Here is a 21,491-nt window from a genome sequence, read left to right on the forward strand (position 1 = left end):
AGTTTGTAGATCTGAAGTCTATCACGTGTACTTTCAGTTCCACAAACTAGGAGATTTTATTTTTAATGCTTTTAATTGCCATCATGCACTACCCCTGTGCAAATCAACTCCTGTTGCAAATCAGGCATTAGAAAAAGCAGCAAGAACTGGTACTTGATGCAAATAATAGAGGAAGTTACCTAAACTGTGGATTTTACAATAAGTCCATCAATTAATGCGATTACTCACCAAATTAAAAATGGCTATAATCAGCAAGGCAGCTATAGTGATGACTGCTAAAGGCAGCCTAAGTAAAGGCATTGTCTCCACCTTTTCTGAGACAGCACACAGATGGCGCAGGAGAGGCCACTGATCTGAGCAGCACTTCTGTAAACACAATTAATTCATTTCAGGAACAGGGATAACACTTTGATACAGGGGAAGAAATATTTCTGAATATAAAGTTGACCTTTTTTCTGCAGGAGAGTGTCAAGAGCCTTCACTGGAATTCTAATCTAGGACTTTGAATCTCCTCATTCGGAGTCAATGTCTAACACCTTTCCCCAACTGAAAATAGAGACAATGCTTCCTTTCTTCAGAGGGGTTGGGTGCTAAACTTTTCTGAATTTGTGCTTTAAAAATACAGAATTAATGTGTGTTTGAAAGTTCTAGAGAAAAGTTAATAAAATTGCAGTAAAAATTTTGTATTTTTTTAGTTATAGAGCTATAATATTATATTTGGAACTATGTTCTCAGATTAATAAATCAAAACCAACCGTAGACAGTCCCCATTCTTGCCATCCCTATATCCTCCAATCCAGTAAAGCATATGATTGTAATGACTGCAAACATTATTCCATGATGCTACACCAAAACACTCCCAGCATAAAAGTAAATTCTGATGCAACTGCAGTCTTGGAATTTTCTATTTTCTCTGTGTGTTTCTGCACACATAGAAAAAACACATGAATGCACATACACACACCCCTCTCTCTCTACAGACAGATATGCAGAAATCCATCTATAAGCACATATAAATACCACACATACATAAATTCCATAGATCTGTCTAACCATACAATTAAATGAGTCATAAATCTTTATACCAGAGTGCAATTGATTTTTTTCTTTCCCCTTTACAGAGCTTGACCATGGCTCTGAAAGAGACTCTTCCTTTCCCTGGAGAGCTCCATCCCCTCACTGGGGTGCTGCAGTGCAGTGGTGCAGGTTTGATGAGTGCAAGGAACATTCTCAAATCCCTTCTCTAAAATCCTTTTGCCCTCCCCACCCCCCAGGCAGTTCTTGAAGTGAGAAGGACTTTTTCTTTACTCTGTATCATTGAACTCCATCACTATGGGCTCTCTCTCTCTCACTATATATTTTTAAACAGTAATTGTATGCGTTTAATAATGCAAAGAAAAAGGAACTACAAGTGCAAAGTGTCCTAATTGATGTAATGGTGAATTTGGAATTCTAACTGCCGTGAAATTGTTGCCAATAAATTATTCATATGTTTGTAATTTTCATTACACTTCATAAATTATTATGAAAACTGATCTTCTCTTCCAACTTATTTCAATATTGTTTCCAGCTCAGAGAATAACAGTATTTACAATCAAAATTACTATTAATGGCAAACATAAAAATAAAAATATATTTTAAAAAAACAGTCCTACATCTGCCCTCCTACCCATCTATTCTTGCACTCAAATAACTCTGAATTTCTCTTAGAATTTTCAGACATGAAAGTCTGTTTCAGGCAATAGAATCTTCTGGAAACCTGAGGTTCAAGGCTCCTGTAACTCCTACTGAAATAGCTAAAATTTCATCAGCCTAAAAACAGACCAAGTTGCTGAAATATATCCATCCACTTTTGAAAACAGGAAGTGTTTTTCAAATGTAAACTTACCAGACATTTCTCAGCAAAACACACAAACAAAATAAGCACAATGATGACTGCAACAACTCCAAAGGAAATTCCCAGTTTTGCAGTTCTAAAAAGAAGAAGAAAGTACTAAGAAAACCAAGTTTAAATATGTTTTTCTTCAAGTAGCACTGAATGACCATAACATCACACAGGTTATGGTTGCTCTGTTGCACAATCACCACTTTAAGAGATTCCTCCCCTGATGGCCTGAGCCACTGCTCTGTGCATAAATCACACGGAAACTGCACTGCAACAGCCACAAAAATCAAACATGCCATAAATTTCAGAATTATCCATCATCTGCTTTCTCAGAGCTGTGACAAGCAGCTCAAAGTTGTCTCCTTGTAGCTCTACAGAAAATGATCACTGAGCACATTTTAACCAGAAAAATCCCATTGTCCTACTGCTCAATGTCCTTACAGCCAACTGCTCTTACAAAATAGTATTTTTTACTTAACTGACCACCCTGTGCGTACTAAGCAAACAAAATATTAAAGAAATAATTCTATTTTATTTTCATACTGATATCTTGGCTCTTATGCCAACATGAATGAACTCCTTTATTATAGGATAAATTAATATATGTTTCTTAAATTTAACCCCTCAGGAACTCCAAAAAGTTCCATGCACATGAGGTTCACTTTAGCTACTGGTTAATTTGAATTATAAATAATTAAAACACCAGCACTTACTTTGGCATGATGAACATCTGGATCACAAATATACAGAGGAACACAAAACTGGCACACACAAAGTAACTCTTGAGTTTTAGAATAGGAATGTTGCGATACTGAAACACAGAGAGAATAAAGCATCAGGGCAATTTCAGGAGTGTTTTTCTTAATTTTATTAAATTCTTGTGATCATACAAATATACAAGTTTATACTGTATTATTAAAAATATACCAAGGACTAAAACAGAACAAAAGACCACTACAAAAAACCAAAAAAAAACAAAAAAAAACCAAAAAAAAACCCAGTTACTTGAACATCTTTCAAGAAAAACATCCCAGTCCAAATGATAATTTCCCAATTTCCAGCCTAGAGAAATCCAGGCAATATGTAAATGAGCTCTCCACAGCTGCCCATGGTTAAAATCCTTATCAAGAAGGGACATACACAGAAGTAAACCTGAAGTGTAGGTACAGACCCACACCAGTAACTACATCCACAGCACAGTAAATTTAACAGCAGTTATTCAAACAGAAAAACTACACTGCACCTAACAAATACCAGAAATATATCTACAATGAAACAGCCACAGAAAACAAGGTGCTTTCATGATGGATGCAGAAATCCTTTCATTTTTATTTCCTTCTTTAAATCTCATTACTTTTGAGGGAAGTAGTTTATTTAGAAAAAATATCAAATTCCCACTAATTCCCTTATGGCATGAATTTGACCACAGATTAGAGACAATCTCATTTGAACTCAGAATTTGCGTTATCAAGGAAAACTGACCAGTTCAAATGACTCCTGAAATCTGCTTTCCATTAGTTACCAGAAACCTCTTAGGATTTACAGTCACCTCCAGAATCCAGTTTCAGAATGAAAAGTTTCAATCATATTCTTACGCTGCTCGGAAGGACAAATCAAAGACCAAAAGGGAATATTTTGCTCTTACCAACCTCTTTTTCAAGACCAGGCTCCGCAAAGATCAGTGAGAATCCACAGAAATCATCTGATTTGCCACACCAGGGGCTGCAGCCACAGAGAGACAGGGGTTATCAGGAGCACACAGAGGCCAAGGACAGGACACATACATCGCTGCACTTGAGACCCCACAGCCACTCTCAGCACACATCTGATGCTTCTGCAAGGTCTTTATGCTTCACAGCAGAACAAACCTGTGGTTTTTACTCCTCTGACAGGCAGATCCACTCACAGACAGCAATATCTGCCAGCAACATGAAAAATGTAGCTCCAAAACTTCCCAAAGATGTACAAACAGGAAAGTATAACAGCAGATGTTAAGAGAGGGCTCACAGCCTCCAAAAACTTCCCCTAAATAATATTAGACTCCTATTAGGAATACCTAAGTACAGCTCTCCTAGAATTTAAATGAAGATAGTTTTTCTTCTCAAATTCAGTGTTTTAGGAATTTTTAGGTATTTAAATATTGTATTTTAAATTGAAACAAAACCAAAACAAAGAAAACCCAAACCACCACCACTGCCAGTGTTTGTCTGCTTTTAAATGCAAATGTACTGCCAAAGGAATTACCTGTCCCTGACAGACCATTTGCCTTCAGTGAATCAGACTCTAAAGCAACTTTATCACCCACAAAGCTATTTTGACTTTATACTTATTTTTTTGTTCAGGACGGCACCTCATTTCATGAAACTCTCTTGTTTTACTAAAGAAAACATTGAACAGCAAAACTGATCACTGGCTTCTTGCTAAATCATGCAGTAAGATTCTCATATTCAAATTAAATCCAAAAAGAAACAAAATAAAAAACAAAGACCAAAAAAGGGCAAGACAAAAATCCTGGTAACTTTATACATAAACTAGGCTTAAACTGAGAATGCAGGTTAATCTCAAAGAAAAGATAAGAATAAATTAAAGTACTGCATACGTAGTTGAACTGAGGCCTTCAATTGTTGACATCATTTCATCATAAATATCTTCCTCTATCCTTCCCTTCTGAGATGAATTTCTGAGGATGAAATGAAGTCTGTGTGACAAATGCTACTCAGAAACAAGTAATGGAAAGTAAAGAAAGTGTAGAAAGCACACTTTCTCAGCACACAGTAGGGCAAGCTTCCAGGGAAAAGTTAAACCAGAATGCTCCAAACTGATTAAAAAAATACACCCATGGGCACTTTACTAAGCATTTCTCTAGTTACACAAACCCTGCATTTTTCAATACAGCATTTTTGACAAACTGAGGGAATGCTCCACAAGTGAAAATCAGCTCCTCATTTAACTCAGTGCTACAGGTACCATTCTACGTGACAATTCCTTATCACAATGCAATGGCAAATATTAACAACACTAACCAAACCCAAATCTTCCCACTGCTCTTTAGGGCTCTCCCTTCCCAATTCCCTCCCATCCTGTTGCAGCCCAGCAAGCAAAACAGAATCTGAATGGCAGGGGAACAGTAAGACAAGAAGCTGTTTTTAGAGTCTGCTAACAATAACAAACATGAGCTGAGAAATCTTTGAGGCCAAAGATTTAGCTTAACCTTTCTAAGGCAGGACTACCATACACACACTGATTAATCAACCAAATGACCACATCCTTACAGCACACAGAGGAGCAAGAGGAGCCCAGGAGCAGCAAAAAAAAAACAGAAAAGAAGGTACTTGACAAACCTGTCAGAAGTTCTCTGGCGCCCAGTAGAACACAAAGGTATTTCCTAAATAAAACAGGAATTAAGTTACACACTCTTTGAATACCAAACAACTATGGGAAACAAACATCAAGAATCTGCCAAAACCATTTTTATTAAAAAATAAAAGAAATCAAGAACCATTCTCAAACAGAAATGTTTCTAAAAATCAATCCTTTCCAGCAATGTTTTCTGCTTTAACAAGTGAGAATTGTTTTCTGACAAAAAAAAAGTATTGTTAGAAAATAATTAAACAGATCTTCCCTCTCATTTTTCTCCCCACTCCAAAATAACTAAGCAAGCACCAGCAGAAGCAAGCAGACTTCCACACACCTGAATGGATGGATGGATGCTTAAATTAAAATTTACTACAAATGTGGCTCCAGAACCACACCTGAAAACATGTACATTTACTTCCAGCTTTCAGGAAGGGGAGATGGAAGGAAAAAATAGTTTTCTTATATTTTAAAATCTTAAAACCTTAAGAATTCTTTATCATGAAAATTCCTTACTGATAAAATCTAGTTGCAGGGAGAATATGTGGAAGGACTATTCATTTTCTGTACATTCCAATTAAGTATTGAGTGCATCTATCTTTTTTTTTTTCCACAAAAGCACAAGTACCATCTCAAGATGGAAAAATAATAGGAAAGATAGGTAGTTTGGCTTTGAAGATAAACAATGATTGTAGTATGCTAGAGAGACTGGCAGCCTGAATATGGTTAAGTTCTTTGAGGAAGAGATGTTGCACAGACACCCTCTCAGTTCTGTGCGCACACTCAGCACCGAGGGTACCAGCAGACATTCAGCCACAGAAGTCACACCAGTTTTGGGTTTCACACCGCAGGCACAGGAGCAGTTTGCAATTGAAGGCTGCCCATCAGCAGAGAGCTGACCTTTCTGCGTCTGCCCTGGGAGCTGGAGGAGTCGCTGCTGACGCTCTCCCTGTGGCTCAGGTGGGCGAAGGGCCTGGCTGCTCCCCAGGACTCCAGGTACCGCGTCATCCGCACAGACGCGCGCATCTTCAGCCCGTCGTTCACCCGCGTTTTAGGGAGGTGGTTGTTCGACAGGCATTGTTTGGACTAAAAGAAAGAAAACACAGCCGTGTACAAAACAGAAATTCAGACAAATTACAAAGTATTGAAGCTCTGTGTATCGAGTAGTTTAATACTACACAAATCTCACCATTCAGTAGGGCTCTGGACACATCAGCAACATGTCAGCCAACCTCAATCCTTTATCTCGCTTAATTAATATGAGCTAAAGCAAATCACAGCACATTCAATTAATTGCTTCAGCTGCCTTTACGAGACTTCGCTTGCAACACTGCGACAGTCAAACTTCCAGGTTTATTTACAGTGATGCAAGGGCTCACAGGATCGTATGAATGATACAGTTTCCTTGCAGTCAGCCCTACAGCAGGGGAAAAAGGTGCCAAATTCCTGAGCTGGGGTGTGTCAAAACAGTGGTTGGAAGATGCCACAAATTACAGACTCCACATCAGATTATATCCCTGTGTCACAGGTGCTGAGTCAGGCAGTACAGACAGGGTGTACAGCAATATCCTCACAAAACTACAGAAGAAACCAAGACTTCAATGACTGATAATTCTCTAACATTTCACAAGTATCTTCCAGGGAGCAGAGACCATTTTGATCTATAAAAATAGAAACAGGTGACATAAAACCTCATTCTGAGAATATGTGCTGTGTGCAACTGAGGGGGGTTGCAGTACTGAAAATGTAACCAAGTTACAACAAGATTGAGTTCTTGCTAATGAAAAGTGGTTCTACGCTGTTCCTTCCTGTAGAGATCAGGAACAAAAGAAGTTTCTCATCTGCATTCTTTTTTTGTTTGAAACATTTTACTCATCAACCACAAGCCAATGCAAAATAGCAGTACTCCAGGTGTTTGTAGTTACCCAGCTCTGAAGGAGCAACCTGCAGTTGCTAACTTCACACCCTGAAAAGAAGGTGAATCTTACTTTTCAGATAGTGAGGAAGATGTCTGATGCTATTTTACAGGCAATATTTTAGCTGAAAGTGGCCACACAGGACAGGCATTCCTCCATCCTCATCTTTTGACCTGTGTTTTTGAAATACTTCACACAAATACATAGTCAAATATGTGTTTTGACTCTAAGTGGGTCACATTGGAGATTTCAGCATAACACTTAATACCTTCAATGCAATAGGCATGTCATAAAAAAACAGGATGTGCTTTCAGATCTGAACTCCCAAATCCAGGCTACTCAGGTGACTCACACCATGCTTTAATTCCATTCCTGAATGAAAAATCTGTACGCACTGCAGAAACCTGTGTACTTATAATGTGTGCATACGCTTGAATAAATATATATGTTTATAAACAAATACATACCCTTGGATCAACCACTAAGTAGGTTTTGATATTCATGGATTCAAGGTAAGGATCCCTCAGGTGTCCATTCCCTTCTTCTACTTCATAAGCTTTGCCTAGGTGATTTAATGTTGCTTCAGTGATGTGCACACGGCTGAGAATGGGAGAAAGAACAAAGAGATCCAAACATTCACAGAAAGGTCACATTAAGCGTTTCATTTACATTTCAATGGCCACTGCTGACATTTCTGCTTTTCAGACATCCCCTGCTTTGGCAGCCAACTGAAAAATCCTGCCAGTACTTAAAATTATATTTGCAATCTTTTACTGTAGTACATCATTCATAGCAAGCATGCGAAAAACCACTTCCCATAATGAGATAGTATTAGTATAAAATTAAATTGAAATAAGCGGAGAAATAAAAAAACAAGAAGAAATGTGATCAAAGGAGATCTGATGACTCACAAGACAGACAGGCTCACAGGCAGGTTGTGAGAGCTGCCGGGAAAACTCATGAACAAAACACGAGCAAGGACTGCTTTGTGCTAGAAATGCATGAGTGTGGGGGAAGACAAAGTCTGCGAAAATAAAGCTGGGAAGGTTTTTTGTTAACTCTGAGGAGAATTCTGAAAGTCTGCCTTTTCTGGCTGAAACAATCCAAGGAAAAGGCAACTCAGCACTTCTGAGAAGGGTAGCCAGGATTTTTCTGTACCCATTCACACTTTCCCTTAAATGTTATTTCACTCAGTATTCCAAATCATGTATTTCCACATAAGTTATGAGTTATATCTTTCCATATAATTTCTCAACAAGAGACTGGAGTGAGTTCATAAAATAGCATTTCTTAATTTCTATTTTCTCATTGTTCATCTTCCCATGCTTTTCTGGCTTTTCTTTGGCACGGACAAGTTTGACACTGTCCTACAATCCATTAGCTTGGGGCTGGGAAAAGCAAAATTCCAGCATGGAAACTGGCAGTGTGCAGCACTGCAGCCAAACTACAGAGAGCAAGTGTTCCATCCACCTCTCCTTCCTAAAGCTGGACATAGGTTTGCATGACGGTAATGTGTCCAAGAGCTGAAAACTACTGCCCGTAGCTTCTAAGAAGGAAGAATAAAAACTTCCTCAGTTACTTTTCAAGCCAACAGTAAGAGCTGAATTGCAGAGGGTGCACACTTTTATTTGTTTACAGGTAATTTTCTAAAAAAAAAAAAAAAAATAAATGTTAATTGTTACCTTGAGTACACACTTTTGCAATTAAGGTAAACTTTCAAATCTGAAATTTTAAAGTTTGCTCTAAAGCATCATTTTCACAGATACTGGGGCATTCTGGGTGATGTCTGTGCCCTGAGCCTTAAAACACAGCCATATAAGTTTTCTGTGCTTTTTCACTTACTCCAAAAAGCAGTACATTTGTTCACTACCCACCATTTTGCATTTTACCAAGCTTCCTCTCCCTCAAACCACACACTGCCGTAAGACATTTCCGATCCTACTGCAAACTTCTCAAATTAGATGCCAGTGATCTCTGAGCAGTTCCTAATTGCTTACTGGATTCCAGGCTAAGCACATCACCAAGAGCTGCTCTCACAGTCAAGCTGGAGCACGCACTGCTGCCCTTGCCGTGCCAGGACAGAGCACCCAGCACACTGCGCCCCATTTCCTATGCTGACAGGAGCCTTCAGGCATTTACACAACAGAGAGAATTGGTTGTAAATGCATTTTGAGTTTTAGTTTTATGCTACTCCTTTCTGCTTTAGTACTGTATTACACTGTTATGAATGTAAGTAATTTTTAAAATCACAAGGAGGATGAACAAGGACACTATGTCACTGGAAAGAAAATACTTATAAAGCTAGAAGTTTTCCTGCATCTTTTCAAAAGTCTTTAGAATTCCTTCATTTACAGAAACTCAAAATAGATATGCTTCCTATTTGAAACAAAACCTCTAGCTGGCTCCTAATGACAAAACTGTTTCCAAAGGAGCCAGAGTATCTAACACTGGAATGAGGAATCCCCAACAAATAATTTCCCTGCAGAGCAAGAAACAAATACGAAGTAACATTTGCATAGTGAATAATACCCCTCCACCCTGTCAGGCTCAGTCTTCCACAGGTGAAGGTGTTTCCTCTGGCCAGTTTTGAAAGATGAGTGAGAACTACACAGCTGTAGCTAGAAGAAGTAATAAGGATAATGTTTCTGAATCAGAATGCCAAACTAAGCCAGCTTAATTCTTTACCAGCTTATCAACTATAAACCTGACAACCATAGGGAAATAATCAGAGTTTTCAAGATTAGGCAAAGGTCCTAAACAAGACTAAGTATGGTTTTCTGCCATATTCAGAGTCATGCTGTTTGCTTTACCAACAAAAGATACTTTACAACTCTGTATTCTTGTTTAATCATGCTGAATCAACACACTAAGCCCTTCAGCCTGGCTGAACAGTGTAACTGTTAACCAAGCTCCAAGTAGTTTTCTTTCTGTTTCAGTCACCAATGCAACGAAGTATTTTAATATTCATAACCTCTTATTATTCGATAAATCACTTTAATTTTTAAGTTACAAGCATATACCTAAAAGCTGTCTGAGGTACAGAAATAATAAGAAAAGCTATAATGTCACTGCTTAGAACCACTTACTAACAGAAACCAATTTGCACTGACTACCATGACCAAAAAAAAAAAGTTGTGGTCTGATTTGGGAATGAAAAAAGGGAAGGTCTTATAATGGCCTTTTTTAGGGCAAACAACCAAAATAACAAAGAAAAAAACAGAGGGTTTCTTAGAAGAATTCTAATCCTTAAATTTAACTTAGAAAACCGGAAGAGAGTATACTTTCCTAAAGGAAAATGCAAATGCTGGTGTTTTTGAAAAGCATTTATATTTGTTCTGTTCAACAAGCATCTTAAAAAGGCTACAATCTCAAATCCAATTCCTGTATCACTGAGCAGCATGTGGCAAATTATATTCCTGCTCTGCCTCAATCCTCCCATTCAGCACCACTCCCTTCCCTTCATCGTGCCCATGGCAAATGCACAACAAACAACAGCTCCAGACTCTCCTTGCTGGGATACTCCCCATCAGGGTGCATTCTCACTTCTGAGTTGTTTGTAGGGTTTGAGTGGTGGGGGTGGTGAACATAGAGCTGATATAAATCAAGTGGGACTGATCAATAGAGAAGCAGAAACACTGGGTAAAGACACAGCTTGGCCTTGTTGACCTGAGGAGCACAACTGTTCTTTAGCTAAACTGACAAATACAGAATTATCCCTGTGTGGATAGTGGATTGACAAAGTCAACACAATGCACTGCTGAAGACGTGTATGCTTCTCCCATGAAGGGGAAGTCAAGAAGCAGTCACTTTCCTAAGAATAGAATTTTATAGCTCATTAAAAACGCAATCAGAAAATATTAACATTTTACAGCTCTGCTAAGTACACATCTGTCCTATTTCCAGCATCCCATGGCAAGGATTTGTGTCATGGCACAGTTACAGAAGCCAGGCCTGTGACAGTACAGCTCAGCCTCAGCAGGGAGGTGACGCCTTAAGTTTTAGCTTTCATATTTAACAGATTCTATATTGTGTTGGTGTATAACTCTGAATTTCATATAAAGTACTAGCAAGTTCTCTTCAGTTTGGTTAGACAAAACAATCCTTTTCTAGCCTGAGAAGCTAGGACACCATTGCAGCTTCAGGCCCAAAAAGTATAACAACAGCAAATTGAGGAGAGCAATATGGGAGGATGGGCCTACATAACCTGAAGCTGTAATTAGACAATTAATGCCAATATGCAAATGGACCAAAACTTATGAAAGTGTGAAAACGTGTGACCTGTCATCCATCTTTGGTGTAGCCTCAGTTGGGCTCCTGTACTGCCCAAGGTGTATCCTTTGAAGGCCTTTTAATAAACACCAACTTTATTCCTTTAGCACTGTCCAGCCCCAGTTGCAGGCAGCCTCTTCAGGCATCAGAGGGTGCTCACCCCGGCACGCCGGCGGACTCCATGCGGTTGGCCAGGGACACGTCGTGGGACCACACGTCATACTGCCACTTCCTCAGGCCGATCACCCCGCACAGCACGTTCCCAGAGTGGATCCCAACCCTCATGTTGATGTCCACGCCCGTGGCTTCTCTCACCTGCCTGGGGAGGCATCAGGGGATTAGAGCAGGAGGACACTTCTCATTTTCTCTCCTCCTTCTGTCAAGGTTTTGTCTCATCGTACACTTGGTGCAAAGATGAGCCAAACTTATGATCAGAACTGTGCAACTACAGCTAAGAAATACACTTGGAGTGTTGACAAGAAAACTAATTACTTAATTTGATATCTGCACAGTATCTATATTTTAAACAGCCTTCTGTTTAATAATAATAATACTTACTTTATGGCTTCACACATGTCGAGCCCCATTTTAACACAGTTCCTGGCATGAACTGGTAAGGACACAGGCAGGCCTGAGACACAGTAGTAACAGTCTCCCAGGATTTTTATTCTCATGCATTCATTCTCCTGCAAAATTACACCAAACATTTTTAACAGAAAAAAATTAACTGCAAGTTGGCTAACAGCTCCAAAGGCCCTGGTTTGTCAAAGTCAGGCTTTGTCAAAACCTTGTTGAAACAAAGCTTACTTCTTTTTCCTCACATCTGAATGCCTGGACATTGCTCACTGGAGAGGACGAAAATGAACATTTAAAGCATTTCTGAAATACAACCATCTTGCTAGTTTCTCACCTTTTTCTTGGAACTGTGTGCAACTGAAAAAAACTATAAATAAAATAGAAGTGTCACAGAATTTACCATCTAGAGGATGAAATCTACTTATCTATCTTTTAATCTTCATCTGAAGTATGGGCAGTTTTCCCTCTATTTTTACATGGCAGCCTCATAAGTAACAGTGTGAGGTGTCATAAAACCTCTCAGCACTGAGGGAAAACTTAGAAATTCAGATGCCCAACCTGGTTGCTGTGCAGATGAAAAATGGGATTTTTTTGTTATTTCAAACATGACTGAAGAGGAAGCTGGCACGCACTACAGTTTGCTATTGCTACTAAAAACTTCACAATACTAAATGGCAGCAAAAATAAATTTTCCTAACTGCAACAGAGGATACTGCTGCCAATGACTGGCAGGAGAGAGAGCAAAAAGCCTCTGATACTTTTGTTAACACTTTGCAGAAGAATTTTAACTACAAAGGTTGCAAGCAAGCTAGGGCTAATTCTGCAGGCTGTGTAGTGTTTGACTGACAAGCAGAGATGGCTTAATTTGGGTCAGCCAATACCTCCAGCTATTCAACCCTACCTGCTCTGGGAACACAGTTCATAAATCAGCTCCAAAATCAGCCCAAATGTGTGGCAGTTTCCCAAACTGAGCTGTTCTCCCTCATCACTTAAAGCTCTTAGGGAACATCCATCATTCTCCACATCTTAATCCATCGCAGTGGGTTCTGAGCAGTGCCACAAGTGACAAGCTCAGAGGGATCAGCAGGGAAACCCAGCCCTGGATTAGAGCTGCTGCGCTTCAGCATCCAGCTTGGTGTCCAGCCTAGCCATCAGTTTTTATTAGGTAAATTGGAGCTTGCAACATTTGTACATTATGGAAAAGATGACAGAACGCTCTCTGGCAGAACAAAAATAGCACAAAAAGCAGGAACCTCTTCTCACAGCTCAACCACAGAGTTGCAAAAGACTTTGACTCACTAAATCCAGACATTACAGTGCAATTTGCAGACAGCAGTGAAAAATTAAAACACATCACTCAAAAGCTAGAATTTTTTTCTATTTTTGTATCTGCAAAGCAGTTATAAAACCTAACTAAATGTGTTTAGCCTCAGCTTCTACTTCAGCATTAAAAGAAATTTTGCCATTGCCAACTAAGATGACATAACACTCTGTCTTTATAGCTGCTTCACAACAATACAATTGCAATAGATATAACTTTTATGTGTCAGTGCTTAAACACTTAACAGCAACTGAATTCAGAGAGATGCAAAGATTAGCCATGTCACTTAGTCAAAAATGTTACTAGCATCTCAGTCAGGTTTTAATCAGCAATATATTTAAGAATTTATTCAATGATACCCACAAGGATTTAATTACAGGAATTTCATTCCTCTGCTACTTTAATAATTTTAGAGTTTTCCAGCTTTTTCAGACAAATTTTTAGGATTTCACAAACACAACACACAAACATGTAGGTGATACAGTCCCTGTAATGTGAGAAATAAACACCTGAGTTTGTGATTACAGCTGGAAAAAATTAACCTCAAGCAGCACCTGGAAGTGGTAACAATTCCTGCCAGGCTGAAGGGTCAGTATTAAGGGTATGTCTTAATAGGAAGCACTTTAAACTACTCCCCATTTTTACACTTTTTTGTAAATATCCATTAGTAACAGGAAGCTTTCTTTAGCTCACTCCTGAGCTTTGCCTGTTGCCTCTGTATTTATGAATTTAAATGTATGTCTGAGAGTTCTCCATTTCTGGAGTCAAACAAACCTTCAGGCTGAACACAGCAAAGTTCCTCAGTGGAGTTTGAACACAGAATCTCCAGCAGCCTTGCTGCAATCACTTATCACAATCAGGCAATTTCCTAAATGATACAGATAAACCTCCCCACCCAAGAACTGGAATTACAGCAGCAACTTTCTAAATTCCCCATTTTTGTTTTACATTTTGTTTTAATGTGATTTTGCCAGTTAGCTTTAAATCAAAAGCAGTCTTGCCTTCCTAACTTCAGGACTAATATCCAGCTGCCTCCTGTTGTGCAAAAAGATTTATTTTTCCAAAGGCCTTTATCCTACAGCACAACCTGTAAACCTACCTTTGCAATCTGATCAAACTTTCCGAAGAGTTCATTCAGCATCACTACAAGTTCCTTAGGAGAGCAGTCACTGGCCAGGCGAGTGAATCCTACGATGTCTGCATAAAGAATGCTAGACAGGAACAAAAGGAAAAAGCAGGAAAAGTGAAATATGAAGATACGTCAATTCCACAGTCAGCATAACTATTGAAATGCATTTAACAGAAAAAAACTCTGTCCTCTCTGGGAAACAACTCCAGCAAAAAGGGCTCAAGTATCTCCCCTGATGTGAAAGACAGCACACCAGTTCAACACATTTTATCTTCCCATAACAGGAAAGAAGCTCACTTCAGCCTGAAAGTCTGCCTTCAAATTTTAATGTCACTGGACCATATGTACTGATAAGAATCAGAAGTTTATATTAATACAATTATTTCTAGGGTTTCCACTTACCTAACATTTTGGTGCCTTTTTACATATAGGCTGTGGAAGTTGTTGTCATGCATTTGCCTGTTATCATTAGTTTCCTTCAGTCGCTCAATGATTGCTAGCTTCATTTCCATAGAGATATGAGCAGGCAGGATGGATAAAAGCAAATTTTCCTAAAAAATAGGGGGAGGAATAATTATGCAAAATTATTAAATTTATTACTATGTTTGAAACTGCAGAATTCTACTGACTGTAAGAAGGCATTAAAAAAAAAACAAAACCAAAATGCCTTTATTCAGATAGCTTTTGAGTAATGCATGTCAGGTTTTCCAGAAGACATTTTTCATTGTTATTATCCACATTATTGATTTCACAATTATGTTTCATATTTTTTCTTCTGTTCCTTGCGGCATAGGTGTGACATCCATTTGTAACTATGAAACACACACATACAAAATGTCAGTACTCAGTACTACATTTTCTGGATAAATTATATTTTGTTTTGTTCTCTAATGTCAATGTTATGTTGGCATTGTCTGATAAAGCTTCTGTAAAAGCTGATGTTTTGTACCTAACAATCTATTCAGAATTAAAAATATTTGTAACTTATCAAATGCTGGAAAAGCAGCAACAGATACAAAAGTGTCAGGTACATGCTGCTACAGCTAAACTGAAGCAATGCCACTGAAATTAAGTCTTTTGAACTGAACGGGAAACAGACTCCTCCAAACCCACCTCCACTGTTTGACTATTTGGGGCAGTTTTACACTGGCTCTCACTCAAAAGCCCCATCTTCAAAGACCCTGGTAAGTCCCTGGGCAGAAGAGGATGACAAAAAGAGACTACTTTGAGCGAGGAAGGGCTCTCCCACCTCAAAGATGGAAGAGGAAATGTTGTGTGGAGCAGCTACAAGCAGGAACTTTTTCAGACAACATCAATAGAAAGATGAACATATTGTGTAGCCAAGTGAAATGCTGAATGCTGTCCCCTGGGACCAAGTCTTTGTCCCCTTTTCCTGGCTACCCAATGCAGCCATGTGCAGATAGCACTGAGCTGCCAGGGTTATTTAACCAGTGCTTGCCTCTAAGAAGAAATACCCTGGGATCACAGTGGGAAGAGACAGTCCTTGAGCATCAAGTACTCGCCTACACAAGGTATAGGCAGCAGTTTGGTTTGAGACTGATCCCAGAAATAGAAACACTTCCTTTCCCTCAGCTACTGTTGTGGTACTAGGAGAGACAACCCTGGGGAAGAACTTAAACTGATAGCCAAATCCCAGGGCCATTGGGAGGCTGACACATCACAGTTTTCAAGGAAGTAATGAAGAACCCTGAACTGCAGTTTTCACACCTTCTTCATGGAGAAAAAGTGGGTGGCAGAAAGGATACCCAGAATTGCCTAACAAACCACAACATGGATGAAAAGAAAGCTCTCCATAGACTTAAGCACATTTACACTTCAAACAAGCAACCATTAAAAAAAAATCCCAAAACAAAAATTCTGAACACCCATGGAAGTGAGCACATTGCCCAGGAAATGAGAGCACACTGCCTCGTAAGGTGATCAGAGGCTTCCCTGGTGGCTGCGTGGGGAAATTCTGCCAGGGCTTTCATGAAGATTTGTCATCTCATCTCACAAGATTAGCATCAGAGAACAGACTGCACTTGCACTGTGGCATTTTCTTCTTCCCAGTTTGATCAGGTCAGTCACTTTTCAGCCCCTTCTTTTTATCTAATAACTGGTGGGCAGAGAACACAGTACACATCAGCCTTGTAGAGCTCTTCTTAACCCTATTTACACCAGGAAAGGTGCCACAGTTTCAGCTTTGGTATCTCTCTACAGTTCTTCCTCAGTAGAAAATTCATGTTCCTTGTTTATTCTTTGAATACCACCGGAGTTTATGGAAACAAATATTTTTATCTATTATATGATTTTTTTTCTCCCTTCACATCCAATTTTATCCTTCTAGCAAAGGAAAAGTAGTTTGTGAGACGATAAAGTATAAGAATAAATAACACTTTAGAATTCAATGCAAAAAAAGGTGACCAAGGAAAGCATAAAACTATCTGCTAAAATTACCTTACAAGTAATTTCAGGGCATGTCCTATTAAGTTACCTCAGGCCAGTCCCAGGAACAGTTTATTCTAGGAGAAAAGGAGCTAAAAAGACTGGCAATTACATTCCTGTTACAAATGCTGTGATTTTCATGTAGACAAGCCCCAGAAAACAGCTTCCTCCCTTTAACTTCCTTCTTTTGTTACGAGTGGCACAACTTTTATTTTTGACACTAGGTGGGTATCTCAAAGACTGGACCAAGCTTTTCAACATGGATTAGTCACCAACATTATGAATTTGCACAGATTTTGGAAATGAAAACAAGCAATTCACAACATGAACTAGCTCACTCACTTGCTGTCTCTTTTCAATCTTGAGTTTCATTCGGACCTGAATGCACTTTAAGGTGTATCTGTACAAATCCCACGAAGCAACCTGCATTTGGCGTTTGTGAAATGCACCCATGAAGTTGCCACAAAGGAAAATTACAGCATTGGCAAGGAGCTGCACAAGAAGAAAAATATTTACCTACTGCAGGGCAGTCATTGATACTTCATTAACACACGTACTAGTCCCACAAAAAACAGTCAATCCCAGACCATGTCTCATTTCCTCTTACCCCATCCCATAACAAATCTCAGTTGCTATTACCCAGGATGGAGCTGGAAGATATAATCTAACTTCCACAGTCACAGTAATGAAACAGAAAATCCCATGGTATCATTTAACATCTATTTGCAGGCACCAGTGTTTGATCTGTGAAAAACCAGTGCACAAACTCCTGCATCAGCACGCTGTGTGGAGTCTGGCACACGCCGGCAAGGAATGAGCTGGGGTGATCCTTTGAACACGCCCTGTTAATGAGTGTTGGGAGCCCTGAACCAGCAAGCAGCACCCCAAGGCCCTGCTGACACCCCAGGGCAGCAGTGGCCCTTTTGATCCACCCTGTGGCCAGTGCCTGATGAAGGTAGACCCACCTGAACGAGCACAGATTGGGATAAGTGACTGTGACTAAACTAGGCATATTTTTAACAACTTCGTTTAAAAATTAATATAACAACCCTGCTTTTTTTTCACTTAGGTCAGAAAAACAAAATATACTGTAGATTTAAAAATTTGCACTTTTACAAAAAGCCCAAGGGTTTTTGGGCCCAAGCTCCAAATCCACAAACTTGAAACATCAATGTGGAAGACTGGAACTTTTCTGAACAGAACAGTTATGCCAAAAGCAAAGGGTAGCATGACTAGGGTATTTCATTATGTAACCAAGTTATTTCCTTACCTGAAATAGAATGGATTCCTTATTTTCTTGAGAAGTCACACTTACCACACTTACCACAGTGCTTAAAACAATAATATGGGAGAGAGCAGAAACAACACTAATTATGACAGCACCTCTCATCCCAAAGGGTAGCATGGTATAAACTGTGAAGATTATGAACAGAAAGAATGGCACCTTTGGAAAGAAGAAGAAAAAATAAAAAAGAATCACATACAAATGTTATTAGGTGAATCCCCAAAATCACTACAGAAATAGGAGCAAAGTAGTAGGATTCTTGCCCAGTTTCAGGCTGAACAATTTAGATATGAATGCTTCAAAACACAGGTAAAACCACAAGGAGATCTAAGAGTAGTTCTAAGAGTTCTGAGGGATTAACAGCTATATGTTCATAGACAAGATGGGTTAACATGACATATCACCTATAATTTTTTCACTTGTTCTTGCCCCTTACCCTGAACTTATCCTTTACAGCTGAAGATGCACTTTGGATACACTTTGTACTCACACATCATGAACAGTGTGTTGCAAGGTAGCAATACTGAATAGAATCAGATTTCTCACCTGCTGGAGGATATTTTTCTAACTTTAACATCACCCAGTCACATGTGTATGTTTGCTTCGTGTTTGATAAAAAACAAAATCCAACCAATACTTCCTGGTCCTCCCACAAGAGAATAACCTTTATTAACACTAATCATGTATTTAGGTGCACAGATTTTACAAAATGCAGAACTAAACTGCTCAAGATAAGTGGAAATCTCTGTAAAACTTAAATCCTTATTTATAGACCTGTTGTAATTGTTAGCTTATATATATATATATTTATATATGGAAACCAACAACCCTGATCAGAGGAATATATTGCAGGCTCAGCTCCATCTCATCACAGCAACTAAACTTGTGCCATTCCAGACATGAGCTTCCTTGGAGGAGGTCTCAAGGTCCAGTCTGCCCTTAAATATTTTTCCAGAATAGCTAGGTTGACTGGGACAACAATAATCAGACAAACAGGGAAATAAGTTTTCATTCAACAAAAATATCTGTCCGAGTATATCTTACTATTTTAGCTGGAGTAAAAACATTTTTTTCTGCTGTATTTGTAACCCCCATCACACAAAGTTCTGAATGCTGTGTGATAGTTTTATAAGCACAAACAAAGGATGGACAAGCAAAGGCCATACCTGCATTTAAACAGTGGCTTTAATTAGTGATACATTCATAACTTGAGGTGAAAGTCTGAAATAAATCTATTCACTTTTCAGAATAGGGCGTCCTTCTATTTTAGACTTAAAATCAATATGAATGAATTATTACCACATGACGACACCACATTGGCTTGCAGCACTGAAAGCAGCAAACCCAAATCTTGCTTTCTTACATATTTGCATTTATAGTTAAGAACAATACTTTTGGGGGGGTTTCCTAAGGTACTAATAGACACATCCTTAAGTTAAAAAATACTGAACAGCAACTCTAAACATACAGTACTGGATCCAGACCACAATGCAAATCAGATTTTGGTTGTTTAACTGATAATTCGTGTCTTTATTCAAATAAAGAAGCGAAGGGGCAGAGTTCATAAAACAAGATAAAAAGTAATTCTGATTTAATTAAAACTCTTCTGCTTGCATTATGAGATCTTAGGAGGAGTTTCCTACAAATTATGATATTTTTGGCTTCATGAAATCACCCATCTTCTGATCAGAGATAGCAAGAAATGAAGTTTAGCCACACCCAGCAATGCCAGGATGTGTCATTAATCCTTATTGTTCACTTCACCTCTCCCACTGACTTAAAAACCTGCTCCCTAAGGCACACCCAGCTCTGGAGTCCTTTATACATTTCTTGAACCCCTCTGTGACCCAAATAAATTAACAATGCAAGTATTACTAACAAAAAAATCACTTAGAGACAAATTCATAGTAATTGAGATTTAGTAAGAATCCTAAATAAAAATCCAATTCAATTACAACTTAAAGATGCGATTCCCACATAGGTTTATGCAATTATCCAATTCTTGCACTGAAATGCATTTGCACTATAATACAGTATACCAACTAAAATTTACTGGAATAGATCAGTAAAGCAAATCAGAAGAGTTATTACGCAGTTATAACATTCTGAAAGATTAAAGCACACAAACACATCCACATCCAGTTCTATGTAAGTACCTGAATGAACACAACACACATACCTGCTCCCACAGCTGATAATCACTTCCTTTTTCAAAAAGGGATACATATCCCACGGTGAGGAAGCAGATCCAAATCATCACTCCAAACCACGTCAGCCACCTCCGAAACAGGGATTCCATGCACAGCAGTAAATACATGACTGCAAACACGGCCAGGGCAGCGCACACAGCGATGATGAAGGCAAGGTGGGACTGTGCCTCCTACAAAAACAAAACAAAAGGTTTTGGTCCAAATGACCCTTTTAGAAAAATTAAAAATGTATCTATACTGCCCTGGAAACAGCGTGGATACCTCTGAAATAAGTTAACCTGGGTTTTTAAGTAGACTAGCTGTGGCAGCACGAACACTTTCTGATATTCACATATACAGAGATAATATAATAAATACTGTTATAGATACTAATTCTACCCCAGTTCCACTGTTATTTTCCAAACTAGCTTAAAAGGCAAACCCCAAACCACAAAGTTCTAACTAAACTGTATCTATAATGCAGATGTACCCAAAGAAATGTATTTAGAGTTCAAACTTTGCTAAAGAGGAATGTAACAGTGCTCTAAGTTTTACAGAAGATAAATTGTTTAAAAAACAGTGTTGCTACTTTTTTCTCTTCCTAAGAACTAAAAGGTAAAAGGGATACACAAGTCCAATAGGTAAGATTTGATTTGCTGCTAAAGAGAGACTTGAAGACCCTTTATCATGAAGTACAGTGTTAAAAGGCAATGAAGGATGACAACAGCTACTTTACTACCTTTTTACAACATTATCTTTAAATCAACTCCTCTTACCAGCTGTCAGCTGGGCTCCTACAACACCAAATTTCTTTACAGAATATCAAATTACACTACATAACAAAAAAAAATAATCTTTAAGCTGCATCTTTTCTATGCCTATAGGATCACCACTCTTTTCTAACTAAATATTGATTTCACTGATCACCCATTGTACTGGGAGTTTTTATTAACAAAATGAGACCAAAAAAAAAAAAAAAAAATTAGCATCTACAAATCTTTTAAGAAAAAATCACCTCAGGAATAACCTGATGAAAAACCAAGAGGTTACCATAATGTTTTATAATTCTTAGATTACTCTTAAAAAATATGAGAAATGCAGGACATTTTAACTCCTTATAGT

The 21,491-nt window shown here is 38.6% G+C and overlaps 1 protein-coding gene across 3 annotated transcripts in view; it reads right to left on the reverse strand.

Annotated features, from left to right (window-relative positions):
• Positions 1–21,491, reverse strand: part of ADCY7 (adenylate cyclase 7) — a 60,568-nt gene that overhangs the window by 11,019 nt on the left and 28,058 nt on the right. For all 3 annotated transcript variants that reach the window (XM_015639971.3, XM_015639972.3, XM_015639973.3), the window contains exons 3-17: positions 20,360–20,560; positions 18,166–18,339; positions 17,238–17,387; positions 14,853–15,001; positions 14,421–14,532; positions 11,983–12,110; positions 11,585–11,743; positions 7,623–7,755; positions 6,140–6,325; positions 5,227–5,270; positions 4,485–4,565; positions 3,535–3,607; positions 2,599–2,696; positions 1,889–1,973; positions 229–366 (exon numbers count right to left, since the gene is read on the reverse strand). In XM_015639971.3, the coding sequence (XP_015495457.1) occupies positions 229–366; positions 1,889–1,973; positions 2,599–2,696; positions 3,535–3,607; positions 4,485–4,565; positions 5,227–5,270; positions 6,140–6,325; positions 7,623–7,755; positions 11,585–11,743; positions 11,983–12,110; positions 14,421–14,532; positions 14,853–15,001; positions 17,238–17,387; positions 18,166–18,339; positions 20,360–20,560 (1,911 nt within the window). The remainder of the gene's footprint in view (positions 1–228; positions 367–1,888; positions 1,974–2,598; positions 2,697–3,534; positions 3,608–4,484; positions 4,566–5,226; positions 5,271–6,139; positions 6,326–7,622; positions 7,756–11,584; positions 11,744–11,982; positions 12,111–14,420; positions 14,533–14,852; positions 15,002–17,237; positions 17,388–18,165; positions 18,340–20,359; positions 20,561–21,491) is intronic.

Source organism: Parus major, chromosome 11 (assembly GCF_001522545.3).
Source record: "Parus major isolate Abel chromosome 11, Parus_major1.1, whole genome shotgun sequence".
NCBI lineage: Eukaryota > Metazoa > Chordata > Aves > Passeriformes > Paridae > Parus > Parus major.